The sequence below is a fragment of the Cryptotermes secundus genome, unplaced genomic scaffold (genome assembly GCF_002891405.2).
Source record: "Cryptotermes secundus unplaced genomic scaffold, Csec_1.0 scaffold401, whole genome shotgun sequence".
Lineage (NCBI taxonomy): Eukaryota > Metazoa > Arthropoda > Insecta > Blattodea > Kalotermitidae > Cryptotermes > Cryptotermes secundus.
This window is the reverse complement of record NW_019731223.1, coordinates 1559515-1573236: the sequence shown is the minus strand read 5'-3', so window position 1 is coordinate 1573236 and position 13722 is coordinate 1559515. Positions and strand designations below refer to the sequence as shown.

General features: G+C 38.0%; 1 protein-coding gene across 1 annotated transcript in view; it reads left to right on the top strand.

The window, feature by feature from the left end:
- Positions 1 to 8833, top strand: part of LOC111866519 (RUN domain-containing protein 1) — a 43008-nt gene extending 34175 nt beyond the window's left edge. The window contains exons 11-13 of the mRNA XM_023855548.2: positions 50 to 147; positions 3915 to 4009; positions 6227 to 8833. Coding sequence (XP_023711316.1) covers positions 50 to 147; positions 3915 to 4009; positions 6227 to 6333 — 300 coding nt within the window. The 3' untranslated portion in view covers positions 6334 to 8833. The remainder of the gene's footprint in view (positions 1 to 49; positions 148 to 3914; positions 4010 to 6226) is intronic.
- The last annotated feature ends 4889 nt before the right edge of the window (positions 8834 to 13722 follow it).

Sequence of the window (13722 nt, the reverse complement as noted above, 5' to 3'; positions counted from 1 at the left end):
TTATGGAATTATACAATCCTAATATATACTTTCTGCTCTTTCTTTCCAGAAGTTGCTGAGTGTCATAGGAAATATAGTTGAAACACATGCGCTGTGCAAGAGGAGTTACGATTCACATTTTAAAGCTTTCATCTGTGCAGCATTGAAGTATGTGATGTGTATAAAAATTAACCCTAGAGTACAGAGTTACTTGTTGTTCATGTTATATTTCCATTGATTTTTATATTTTAAATTGGAATACAAAAGACATAGAACTTTTATTCTAAAGAATGAGCTTTAACTTTTAAAAGCATGGCTGGCTATATGCTGGCCTTTAAATTGTACTTGCACTCACCCTGTCAGACAATAAGCTGGTCTTCTTGGTATTACTCTAGATTTCCATGCAGGAAGTATGTAAAATAAATTTTAGTGGGTACCTTCTTCTGGGTTATGAAGAGTGCTGTCTTCTAGGATATAAATAACTTTATGTAGTCTGGTAGAAGTCCACCAACATTTCAGACAAATGAACTGCCTCCATCTTTACTGTAAGAGAGGAAGCCAAGTAAACAACCAGCAAGACTGAGAATGCAAATAGAGCCTATGAAGAGTATTGTCATCTCATATCCTTCTCTGCGTAGATGTCCATATAGTATGTGTAACCAAACACATCACATAATTTGTAAACTTTTATTCCTAAACATAAGTGTTTCTTGGATACACAATTTTTTTTAAAATTATCCTTTCCTTGAAAGGGTGTAATATTTCAAGTACTCAGTGTTCAGGAAGTCAAAAATATGTCTTAGCCTCCATAGTCTGTCATTATTCATGTCATTACTGTCAAGAGTGCTGTTGTTTGAAAAGTGGAGAAACCTAAGATTGTGAAGGAATATGCCACATTTGTTTTGCCATTAAAGGATGGAAACAGGTGTTCAGTAGTTGATCAGCTGTCTTTCAGGTGGTCATGTGTTTTGTCCCATTTGAATAACAAGTGCTAGAAACAGGAGTATTCCAGATTTATTGACATCAGATACAGGAGAATGTCTGTCATGAAGATAATCTAAGTATTGTTGGTCGTATTGATTGGTCTCCTCCGCCAACAAAGCACCGACGTCTCCCCTGCCTGACTAGTCTGGTAGTTGACCTTATTTGCATTCTTCTTGGTAGGATGAAAATGGTGCTTGTTCTTTCATGTGATCGTCTTCTTTTTCTGCTTTGTCAGAATCTTCCTTAGTTGTCCCTGATTTACTGTCAAGTATTCAGTCCCATCTTTGTCCAAACATATCTTTCAAAATTCATGATGTCATGCCCTAATGGTGTGAGAGTAGAAATAAGAAATTCAGAATGCATGGTATAGAGATTGAAACAGAATGGGCTGCTGATGTTTACATTCTGTCTCAGCATACCCTAATAGGTGAGTCTCAAGTGAAACTTAACATATGATGCACCCACTCTATTCTTAGAACCGCAGAACCATTGTATAGAGTGATGGCAGTTTTGTTTATGGTAACTTGTTTTGCAGTATAGGGGAGGGGTCTGCAAAGTGAGGTCAAGGGATCATAATTCATATATTGCAATGCATAGTTGTCATCAGATTTCTCTGGAACTGTTCACAGCTAAATATAAAACCACAGTGATGGGTGAAAACAATGAAACATTTTCTGAAAGAATGTAAGCTAATTCCATATGTATAGACCATTTATTTCAAAACTCTGAATATAGTAAATAATTTAGCTCATAACAATCCAGTTTTTGTTTGGAGGTTATAACTTTAAAAATGCAATAAATACAATTTATTTTCTGAAACATTGCAATTTGGATACTGAAAGGCCCATAGCAAGCAGCTAGTACAGTGGAGGTTTAAATTCCATCTCTTAAAGGATAAGGCTGAGAATATTGACCACTGTCATGCTGATACAGTGCTTCAGGCACAATAGTAGATGAGCATGTACAGGGTCTGCTAGAAATAATTGATGGTTTTGACTAATTAGTTACCAGAGTCACCGCTGTATTGTGCATATGTCTCTGTTACAAAGAGTAGTGGTGACCTTGTAGTGTAAGGGCATTGGACTGTATGGGAGCAATGTATCTCAGAGAACTGTTTATTCTGGCCAAATCAGTTACAGCAGCACAGCAAGAATTTTGACACCTGTTTAATCGATAGAATGCTCCCTTTCACAGCAGCATTCTTCTCTGGGTTCCACAGTGTTATCAGAAAGGCTGTATAAGATGAAAACCACCAGATAGGCCTTACTATATCTACACACCAGAAAACATTGCAAAATGTTGCTGTCTGTTGAATTCACTCCAAGACATTCAATAATCAAGCATGCTTCAGTGCTTCTCGTGTCTGGCTGGACTGAGTGATGAATTGTACATGAAAATTTACACTGTCCTCACACATAACAGAGTACAACTGATATGGGTGCCAGGTCATCAGGGTGTTGTAGGGAATGAAACCACAGATCAACTGGCAAGAGCAAGATGTGAACAGCCGTTCATAGGACCTGAACCAGCTTGCAGCATCTCAATTGGAGTTGCCAGAAAACGCGATCAGGGACTGGACTGATAGAAATCATAAAAAATACTGGGAATCCATAATTGGACTCAAACAGGCAAAGGGTTTTATAGCAGGACCGTCTGCCACAAGAACGAAGGATCTGTTCAGATAAAACAGAGGTCAACTAAGATGGGTGGTAGGATTACTTACTGGACACTGCCACCTAAAAGGACACCTTTTCAAGTTGGGACTGACAGGTAACCCAACTTGTGAAAGGTGCCTACAAGAAAACGAATAAGCCACACACATCCTGTGTGATTGTGAGGCCATAGTTTATTTAAGATTTCATCACTTGGGTCAGTTTTTTATGGAACCAAGTGACTTTTATGACGCCCTCATAAGCAGGGTCCTACACTTTATTAAAAGTATAGGATTAATAAAGGGCTAATCCAAGGAGAAGCACAATAGATCATTGAAGGTCGCAGTGTGGGGGCCGGTTTTTATGGCTCACCCCTTACATACATACACTGTCATCCCTTCAAAATTCGAGTCATCCAATTGAGACAAGCCAGTTTTTCTGAACAGCCTGTTGGTGAATGATAAAGTGTATTTCCACCTAACTGGTGCAATGGATAGACAGAATTTCTATTACTGGTCCATAGAAAATCCCCAAATCTTTCATCAGCAGCCATTGCACAGTTTGATGGTCACTTTATAGTGAGCTCTCTCATCTTTTTAGATATAATTCGGCCTTACATCTTCAAAGATGACAGTGTACAGGTCATCAGAATCAATGCAAAGCATGACCTTGATATGCTTGAACATTTTTGGTGCCAAGAATAAGTGGGTCTGCCTCAAAAAGAACCCTTGTGATTTTAGCAGGGCAGGGCCACAGCCTACACTGCTTGCATAAGCATGACTATCTTTCACAACTGATACCCACAGCATGTCATTTCATGATATGCAGACATCTTAGACACCTCATTCACCTGACCTCTTCCCTCCAAACTTTTTCTCCAGGGTTATCTGAAGAGCAAATGGCCAACAGCCCTTGGGATCTCAAAAAACAGATCCATGAGAAAATTGAAAATGTTCCATGAGAGTTGTTGCAGTGGGTAATAAAGAGCTTTGAGCTTTACTGTATTTTATGACATTGCAGCCAGTGTGATTGAACTAATTTGATTGATGTTTTCAAGCAACAAAAATAAGAAACAAGTTTCTTAATATGTTGTGTATTTAAAGAAAACTTCCAGGCTTGTATAACTGAGATCTAGTCTTGAAGTTCTATTAATGCTATCTCCACATGAGTACTGTCATTTCGAAAACCATCAAGTATTTCTGCCCTGTTCTATATATAAATTATGTTGGATGTATGTAGTAAGAACCCTGCAGTCCTTAGAATTGCACATAAAGCATGTGTTCATTCTTTCTTTTTCAGTTCAAAAAAGTTGGTTCCATGGCTACGTTTAATATTTAGGTGCGAGACACTATTGGAAATCTATTATCAGTCATGGAGTTATGTTGCTAAAACAGGTATGGATATAACTATACTGCTTAACTGTTTAAAACAATTGTGAAAATTTAGAAAAATTTTTACAACTCATTTAGTATAGACTTTGGTAATCTGAAATGCTGAATATTCAAACAGCAGAAGTGCCTTTGTGTACCTTGGAGTAATGAATGAAACTTTGATGAACCAAGAAAAGTAATGCAGTGCTTGTCCATTGTTATTAATACAGTGCAGCGTCAATATTACAAGAATTTATAAAATAAAAAAAAAAATCCTTGGTCTAATGCATACTCGTGATATCTAAAAATGGCTGAAATACATTAACAAGTCTGTTCCCTAACATACAGTTATATATAATACAGTATGGGACAAAGGTGTGGATGAGAATGTGGGTACAACAATAAGAAAGTATAATTCAACATTTCATCATTGTTAGCACTCTCTGAACTGAAGAGTAGTGATTTTCTTAAACTTACATAACCTCTTCTCCTTGCAACTGACTGCTAATGAGGTGCTTCTTTATGAGCACAAGTCTTTGCTACAAGCATGCAAGCCACCGCATGTGCATACATGTGAGAGTAAACTAGTCAGCTCATATGCACCTGGAGTAACAGACCAACAAAGGGTGCAGTCTAAATGTCTCTAATATTTGACATGTGTGCATTAAATTATGGGTTGTTCTAAATGCCACAATTGGAACACATGTAAGTTTTTGACATTATGTACATAAGAAATGGTTGTGAGAATGAAGGTATCAGTTCATATTGAATTCAAATAACAGACCAACACACAATGGAGGTAAAATTATTTGTGCATTACATTATAGATGCATAACACCGTAGTTCCTACACTCATGATCTTACACTGGTAGCACAAGTCTTATCAAATTTTGTCTTTCACAGTCACAAACTGAGATGGAAAAATGTATTTCACCAATGTATACTCATAAAAATGGAACAGTATTGTGGCAATGAAGAGTTCTGTCCTCTGGGATGTAATGCCATATATTCCGTTGAAAGTCAGTCAACATTTTGGAGGAACATATTCTCTTTGTCTTCAGGGTTGAAGAATAAGCTGAGCATGAAACCAGCATGAGAACAGCTGGTTTCTTGCCTGGCTAATTCTCTGACTATGAAGATAAAAGCAACACATTTCTCCGAAATTTCGGCTGACTTTCAATAGACTACACAGCATTATATCCTAGAAGATAGAACTCTTCATAACTACAGCTCTGACAACCTCAAATCCTACTGTTACAGCAAGTTTCTCCATGACATTTAAAGTCACAGCGTGTGTAATTATGATAGTGTGTAATCTTTTATGAGCAGGAAAATCATGACATGTCACAACAAATCAAACCAAATTTGAAGAGAGGCAAAACTTTAAATGTACCCATGCAAAATTTTATTGTGTCACTCTGTTCAAAGTCAGTAGAAGCTCAAGGAAAGGATAAACCTGTGTGACAAGAAGGGAATTATACTGCACAATGTCTTTGTGTGACACAGTACACAATGAAACAAACTGCTAGACTGATGATGAAACTTGGAGGATGTCACCCAATGTACATTTCTCAATGGTTGAAACTTGGTGGAGAATGTGAACTTTTTTCTTGTCAAGTGTAGAAGAGAGGATTGGTGAATTAGACATTTACGGACTGCTAGCCATATGTAACTTTGAAAGAAAAACTTCAAGTACAGTTTGTGCAAGAAGTTAAGGGGAGAAAGTGGTGGCATCTAGTTATGGATTATCCATTATAGTGAAGGCACAGAAAAATGGCCTTGATTTTATGTGATTGTTTTTCCTTGTGTGTAAAATTAAGAAATGCGTGGTTCTAGTATTTTATGTTGCTGCCATGAGGGCCTTATAAACCATACCCACTGTACTGCAGTTTTGCTATACTTTTAGTAATTTGTTAATATGTAGTTATAATTCTTCAGTAATAATCTTAAAATTAGTACTTGTACTGTATTAGTAACAATTGTGATGACCTTCAAATCTTAACAAAAGCAAAAGGTAAATACTGGTTTATGCTTTGAAATTTTACATCTGATACTGGATGTAAATTTGTATTCCAAATAATATGTTGATGTAATTATTATATGACAGAAGGCCAGAATGTATAGTATATTCATTTTTGTATAAACTTAGTTCATGGAGAAACACATTGCTCTTTAGAACACAATGAAATTGTAAAGCATTTTTGCAGAAATAAATACTAAATGTGTGATTTCTTTTTCCAGGCTTTGAAGATTGTTTCCATAGTTTGGAAAAGTTATCAGAGTTCAAATTTGAATTACCTGTGGATCTGGCAGTTCTTCCGTTTCAAAATATCAGAGATGCATTCTAGCAGTCTCCTGCAGCTAGATATACCTGTTATATAGCATGTAATATTATTGCCTAATAGTTAGCATACAATAATACATTTGACATGAACATGGCAAGAATTTATCTGCATGTAGAATTTTTTTTTTTTTTGAATCTTATTTTGAACCTTATTTAATAAATTGCCTCTCCAGAAAACGAACTTTTATTGGTAATATTTCCTCTATGCAATATCTGTTCATCAAAATTATTCAGTATTATTATTTATATGTTGCTTTCTGCAACCATGATTAGTATACAAATAAATGTAATAGTGGTGAAGTGTCTTGGTAGCTTGTCCTATGTGTGTGTCATCCTTATCATTTCATGGAATATGATGTAGAAACTGATGAATCTTTGATAGCTGAATCATAGTGGAATAAGTTCATGTCATTTCTGGAGAAGGGTGGCACACAAAGTGTTCATGTGCCCAAACTTCCTACCAGCCAGTGTAGGCTAACACCCTGCTGGACTGATCTTAAAGATATATTAAGCATAACAATAGTGGAACAGATGTTCTAAATTTTTGATCTAGAATATACTGGTATAATGCTTAACAAATAAGGAAGTTGAGGTTAGATTTGAGGTTCTCACCGCAGTGGCTGTGTAGAGTGCTATCTTCTTAGTGGGCCAGTGAAGGTCAACTTGTTGCCGGCTTAATGCTGGTGTCTTGCTTGGATTACTCTTTGACCTTGAAGGTGTATGTGATATGTTCTACTGAAGCTGTTCCTGGCCAAAGCAGACATTGAGAGTGTATGTGGTAGCATTATTCTTGACCCCCCCACCTCCTCCTCATTTCCTGCATGTAATGTCATTTGCGAAGCCCATAACATACAGCATCTGAATGTATATTAGTCAGTCAAGAGTCTGTTTCCTCTCCAGTTTCCTCAGACAGTTTGAAGGCACACCAGTGAAGAGTTTTAAGTTACCTGGTGTGGCAACCCAGTGTGTGGAGTGCTTCTCTTTCAGCCTGTCAATAAAAGGGGAATTGAAATTGCTAGTTTGGTACTGATGAATTAACTAATTTCCTCTTTAGGGAAGGCATCTGCATCTTTATTGTACTGTATTAAATCCCATTGTGACCAGGGACCCAGAGCCCTGTTCCACTTGAGCAGGGCACAGATTGCCTAGACCAGATTCAGCACTACTCTTAATGCCTCAAGGGCCTGCAAAACTGCCTGGTTATGTGGGAATGTATAGATTTGCTCACCTGTATAGTTCCTTTCTATACAGTCCCTTACATAACGTATGATCAGAGAAATGTTTGTCAGTACTGTGGCATGTACACCAATTGAAATGAATGGCCACCTTGTCTCACTTCACACCCGCCCACGTTCTGACACCTTCCATCAGCTTCTCATTCTTGTTGAAGCGCTGTGATCATAACCATTTCTTCAGGTAGGTAAACAGGTGTTTGTTGTTTGAAGCAAGATCAGGGCTGTAAGGGTGGTCAGTTCCCAGTTTAAATGCTCCAGCATTGCTCAAGTGTGAGCAGCTGTATGCAGATGCACATTGTCATGGAGGAGCACTACATCGGATGTCAGCATTCCACGCCCTTTATTCTGAATGGCCCTATGCAATTTTTTTAGTGTTTCGCGATACAAAATGTGGCTGAGCTCACAGGCATCAGACAAAAACTTATTCCCAAATAAGACATGTGCCTCATTTCCAGTAGTGACAACATTGAGAAGTAGCTTATTACGTGTATGTATGTATTTTTTGTACATAATAAATTTTGTTCTCATTGCTTGTTTTCTTAACGGCTCACAGGAGGTTACTTTCCAAATACCACTTGTCTAAGACTGGTGTAAAATTGAAATTTTTTTTTTTTAATTTGTATGTCTGTTTTGTTTTGTGAGATCTGTGAATATGTTGGTTCAACTATCTGAATTCAACCTTGCCATGATGTTTCTCTGTAAACACTTAGAAGATATTGAGAAGACCTATTGGACATTTTGATTTACTGTTGTTAGCATTCTGGTATAAATACTGTCAAATATTGGCAATGTTTTTAAGTCGTCCTCTCACAATATCTTGAGATATTACTCTTTTTTTTTACTAACAGTTCTTTTCTTTGTATCTAGTCCTATTATTTACAATATGAAAAAGTTACGTTCTTTTACCATCAAGTTTACACTGTAAAAATAACTATAATTTCTGCTGTTCCAGTGTACACACTGTTCAGTGCTGTCACATGATGCAGATTTGGTAACCGTACTGGAGATGAATGGCATATATTTCATGTACATGGATTTATGAACTATCTTATTTTATTTTTGTAAAAAATCATATATTTGGATTAGTATCACATAGTTATATTTACAAAAAAGTTACAAAGAAGTAGGTAGTTTTTAACTTCATGGTCCAGTTTAAGTCCATGGAATTTGTGCAGACTGAATAGCTCATTTAAATTATTTGTTAAATTAATTTAGATCTGATGGTGTTAATGATGCAAATAATCTTGATATATATATATATATATCCCGGTCTAGAAAACTGAGATTAATGGCCATGGGGATCCGTTGCGCTGACCATGTGGCACCCTCTATCTGCAAAAATTGGCACTAACTTCGCCGATAAGCGGCAGTCGCTCGGTCAGTATAGTTTGCTTGCAGGCTACAGGCCACGGAGTTTGTTCTTGAGATATATATATGTAAAACAGTGTTCAATAAACAACATTTGAGAGTGTGTTACACACTTTACTTTAATGTAGACACTGATTCCTTGTTATTTCCCATGTTTTATTTGCATTTTACCTTCACTTACTGCAGATATAAACCTACCATTGCAAAGTCAGTAACACCATCAGATATTACTTACTGAAGATCCCTCATACAGTGGTGAATACAAAATAAATAGTTCACCTTTGAAAGCCTAGTTCCGCAGTTACACCAAGAATATGAATAACTGTTATTAGTATAAATGCATCTAGGAGAAAAGGGAGAAGAGTATTAAGGCTTTCAGATTAGTACACCTGCAATACAATAGAAATGTATACTTATACAANTGGTGATTTCTTTTTCTTTTTCTACTATAAGTGCCTCTGATGATGGCTCCGTGGTGAGCCGAAACATGTAAGGCAGGTGGTGACGAGGTGGAAAACTTAAAAAAGTGTCACATTTGACGGAAGGAACTTGATTGTTGATTGATTGTTCATACATTCCACAGTTTGATTTTCCTCTCAATTTGCACCATCAGGATGAATTCACGACTTAATATAGCACTGCCTAGAAATCAGGTTGCTTACTTCTGTCTGGGAAAACTGCTGTCAATCTTTGATGCATTTCAGGTACTTATGTCATGTTTGTCAGCAAGTAACAGCACACACACTACAGGACTAACCCTAATGAAACTCAATAGGGTAAATATGATACTGACTTCGTAGTTATTTCAATTTTTGTTCAGGGGCCCAACTTTTACATACATTTGTGTAATATTTTGACCCATGAAACTTGATATACAGCACTTCTGCTGTATAATTACTGCCATGTGGTAGTTTCATACTGTCACATATTTAGCGGTGTGACTATAGCTGGGGTATGGATTGGGAATGGATATATTGACTACATATACACACCACTCAAAACTAGAAGTAATTACAGTGCTATCACTGATCTCCACACTTTAAAAATCACTACCACCTTCTCATTCTTCAATAGACATTTCCTGGCAGTGGCTTCTAATAGTTGAGATTCTTCAGCCTCCTGCGCTCAGGTCCTGCTGTCAGAGCTGCCCATGCAGAAATCAACTCACTCAACTATAGCGCCACCTCATTTACCATGCAGAGCTTGATTGAAATGCCAACTCTTAACTGACAATTGACAACTCACTCAGTCGCCCTAGTTGTCTTCATGATAACTCCTTGGCATGGATCACATGGAAAACCCCCATTTCCACTGTTATAGTCCAACTGTTGCAGCTGCCTCCACACTCCTCTAGTCCAAGTCCAAGTCACATTGCGACTGACGGTCAGTCAGTCTGTCTTGGCGTCGAGTCCCTCACACTCCTCTAATGGCAGCTGGCTCTGGCTCGGCACAGATGACACAGAGAACACCACCCCCAGCAGCTCTTCCATTGTTGCGTGCGTGTCTGTTGTGGCCATTACCTAGCAACAACCACTGTTTAAAAAGCCATTACCTAGCAACAGCTGCTGTATGGCTGCTTATTTTATGGCCGTTGCCTAGCAGTGGGTCCACATGCCACAGTATACAAGGTGTATCAGAAGGTTCCCAGACTAGGTCAAAAAAGAAATGCTGCCTCAACTTTGGCTGCTTTACTGAGCTTCATGTAAAACTTGATGCAGACATGTTTTATTTTGCCATCCATCGCAGACAAAGCGAAACACAAAGTCAAAAAGCACCCATATAAAACAATGCATGTTCACAGCATGATGTCATGTGGCAGACTGATGCAATAGGCTTGCGGAAGTGTGACCTTGGCCTCCCCTCTCATCTTCTTTCACCAAGGCAATTACAACAATAACAATCCATGTCATATTCCTGTATGTTAGTGTATGTCACCAACTTTATTTAAATAAAGAGGTCAGCGTGAAGCTGACCACTCACCTTGAACTAGTGCTGAGGTCAAGAAAATTTGGATCTATACATCTACTTCCCCATATGCCTTCATGGCATAGTGCTTAAACAGTTAAGTACAGGGCAACTTTACCTTACTTATAACAAATTATAAAATACTTGTTTCTGCACTTTACGGAGTGCTAACTACTATCCTACTTAATGGCCTAGCTTCTTCAGCCTTGGTCCCCCAGATAAATGACTGTTTTCAAAGCAGATCTGTATCACTGCACTAAACCTGCAGTAGTCATCCCAGTACAAGGTGATTTAACTAGGATGCCAAAAAACAGACACTTTTACTTATACTTAATTGTTTGTATGCACTGTCACAAAGTTTATGACTCCAGATTGACTAGTTTATGGTATAATTTGATGGTACAGAAAAGTACTTGTGAGTGACTTACATTATGTTAATTTTTAAGTTAAACATATTAAAAGCTAAAAATTATTTATTTACTATTTTAAACAGCAGTCACTACAATACAATGATCATAAATAATACAGGCTGATTTACATGTAACAGAACTAAAAATGTATTTTATATATACAATAAACTTCCCATTATCCAGCAGGTATGAGAAATGGGAACTGTTGGCTGCATAAGGAAAACAGATATCCAATACAGAGTCAAAACATATTTTCATTTTTGTTATTGCATAGAGGTCTTTCTAGGTGATGTAGCAGATTAATGAGTGAAAGATTTTGAATAAATACTTGTAAACTGTAACATGATACCAGATTCATCTAGCGTGAACTGTAATGGCACCTGCATGAGGGATGGTGATGGATGGTGCTCCACATGGCACCTGGGAGAACTACCATATCATTAACTTCCTGAAGATGGTAATTTTACTTTTTTTATTCTTCCTTGCTGGACAGGGATTCTGGATGCACACACAACAGATAACCAGGAGTTTATAGTTGTTCTTTATAAGGTATAACATACAGTTAAGTACAAGATGTTCATATGAAAAATATCCAAAATAAAATAATTATATCTCAGAAAGCATTTATTATACATATTTATGGGTTACACCACTACAAAGCAAAACTATCAAAGTTTATTTTCTGAGTATACAACTTTCTCATTAAATTTCAATATGGACTTTCTTGGTGGCACAACAAATATCCAGACAATATTTGACCTCATTCCACATTCCTTGAAGTATGTTTCATGTTACCATAGCCACAGCATCCCTTATGCAGCTTTCAGGTGTTGAAGGTCATTTATCTTAACCTGGTAGACAATGTTCTTCACATAACCCCACAAGAAAAAATCCAGTGGGGTTAAATCTGGCGACCTAAGAGGCCAAGCAATTAGTCCACCTCTGCCGATCCATCTCCCAGCCATCTCTCTGTCCTGGTGATTCCTAACATGGTGACAGAAATATGGCGGTGCCCCATCTTGTTGGAGGATACTGCAAGGTAGTAATTGGAACAGCACATATGTGACCTGTCCAAAATGAAACCGAACTTTCTTTTTGAAACATTTATTGATAAGCTTACGACTTAATAAGAATTGTCTCCTTCAAAGTACTCCCCTCCACTTTCTATACACTGCTTCCAATGTTTTTTCCAGTTCTGGAAAGCATTTTGTGGGATAGTGCATAGGTCCCATGGAGAATTTTCTTCTAGCTCTTCTGTCGTCAGAAATCAGTGACCTTTCAGAGTGGATTTCAACTTTGGGAACAGAAAGTCTTAAGGGACCAAATCTGGAGAGTAGGGCAGTTGGGGGACGACAGTCATCTCGTGCTTCGCCAAACAGTCACGGATGAGGAGCGACGTGTGAGCAGGTGTGTTGTCATGGTGCAGCATCCAGGTCTTGTTTCTCCACCCCTCAGGTATCTTCCTTCTCTCTGCCTCCCTCAAACGCTTCATGACCTCCAAGTAAAACTGTCCATTGACTGTCTGACCACGTGGAACAGACTCATGATGAATGACACCCTTCCCATTAAAAAAAAAAAAAGAGATCACAACACCTTCACATTTGATCGACTCTGAAAAAATCTCTGTAAAAGTTTTTGCCAATTTGAAACAATTTCATGCAAACATGTTGCTCTTCAAGATCCTTCATGTTTCAACTTGCAAAAATTGCAAAAGGCACAAGAGACAGGTTCACTCTACCGCATGTACTCAATGACTAATTGACGTGGTGTGATCAGGCAGGTGTCAGGTTAAAGCTTAAGGTCACCGCTACACAGCGCCACTGTCGCAAGTCACCTGTGTTGGCTCACTGGTGCTCTATTTAACAAGTTCGGTTACTTTTTGGACAGACTATGTGCAGCTCCATGGATGTTTGTGTGCGTTTTTCTGTGTTTGTCCACAGGTAGAGACCTTGCGACGAGCTGATCACTCGTCCAAGGAGTCCTACCGTATGTGTAAGATCTAGAAAAACCAAAGTGAACGGAGTTCATGGAGGTAAGCCTTGGCCCACTGGGGCAGTAGTGCCAAGGAAAAAAAAATGTAGTACAGCTCCAGCATGTCCAAGTACAAACGTCTTGTCACAGTATTTTCTGAAAAGAATAACAGTCCCATCAATTTGTGCATTAAGCTGGCCCACATGTACACTTTGGGGCTGCCTTTCTCCAAGTCCCATGTGCCATGTGGATTCTGACTGCCACAAATCCTGCAGTTGTACCTGTTTACAATTCCCTTGACATGGAATATCACCTTGTCTGAGAAGCACACTTGGCAGAGGAAACTGGGTGATGTGTCAATTCTTTCTAGCATGTCCACAACGAAGTTTGTGCGTGCTACTTGGTCACTTGGTTTTAGTGCATGAATCATTTGAATCTTGTACA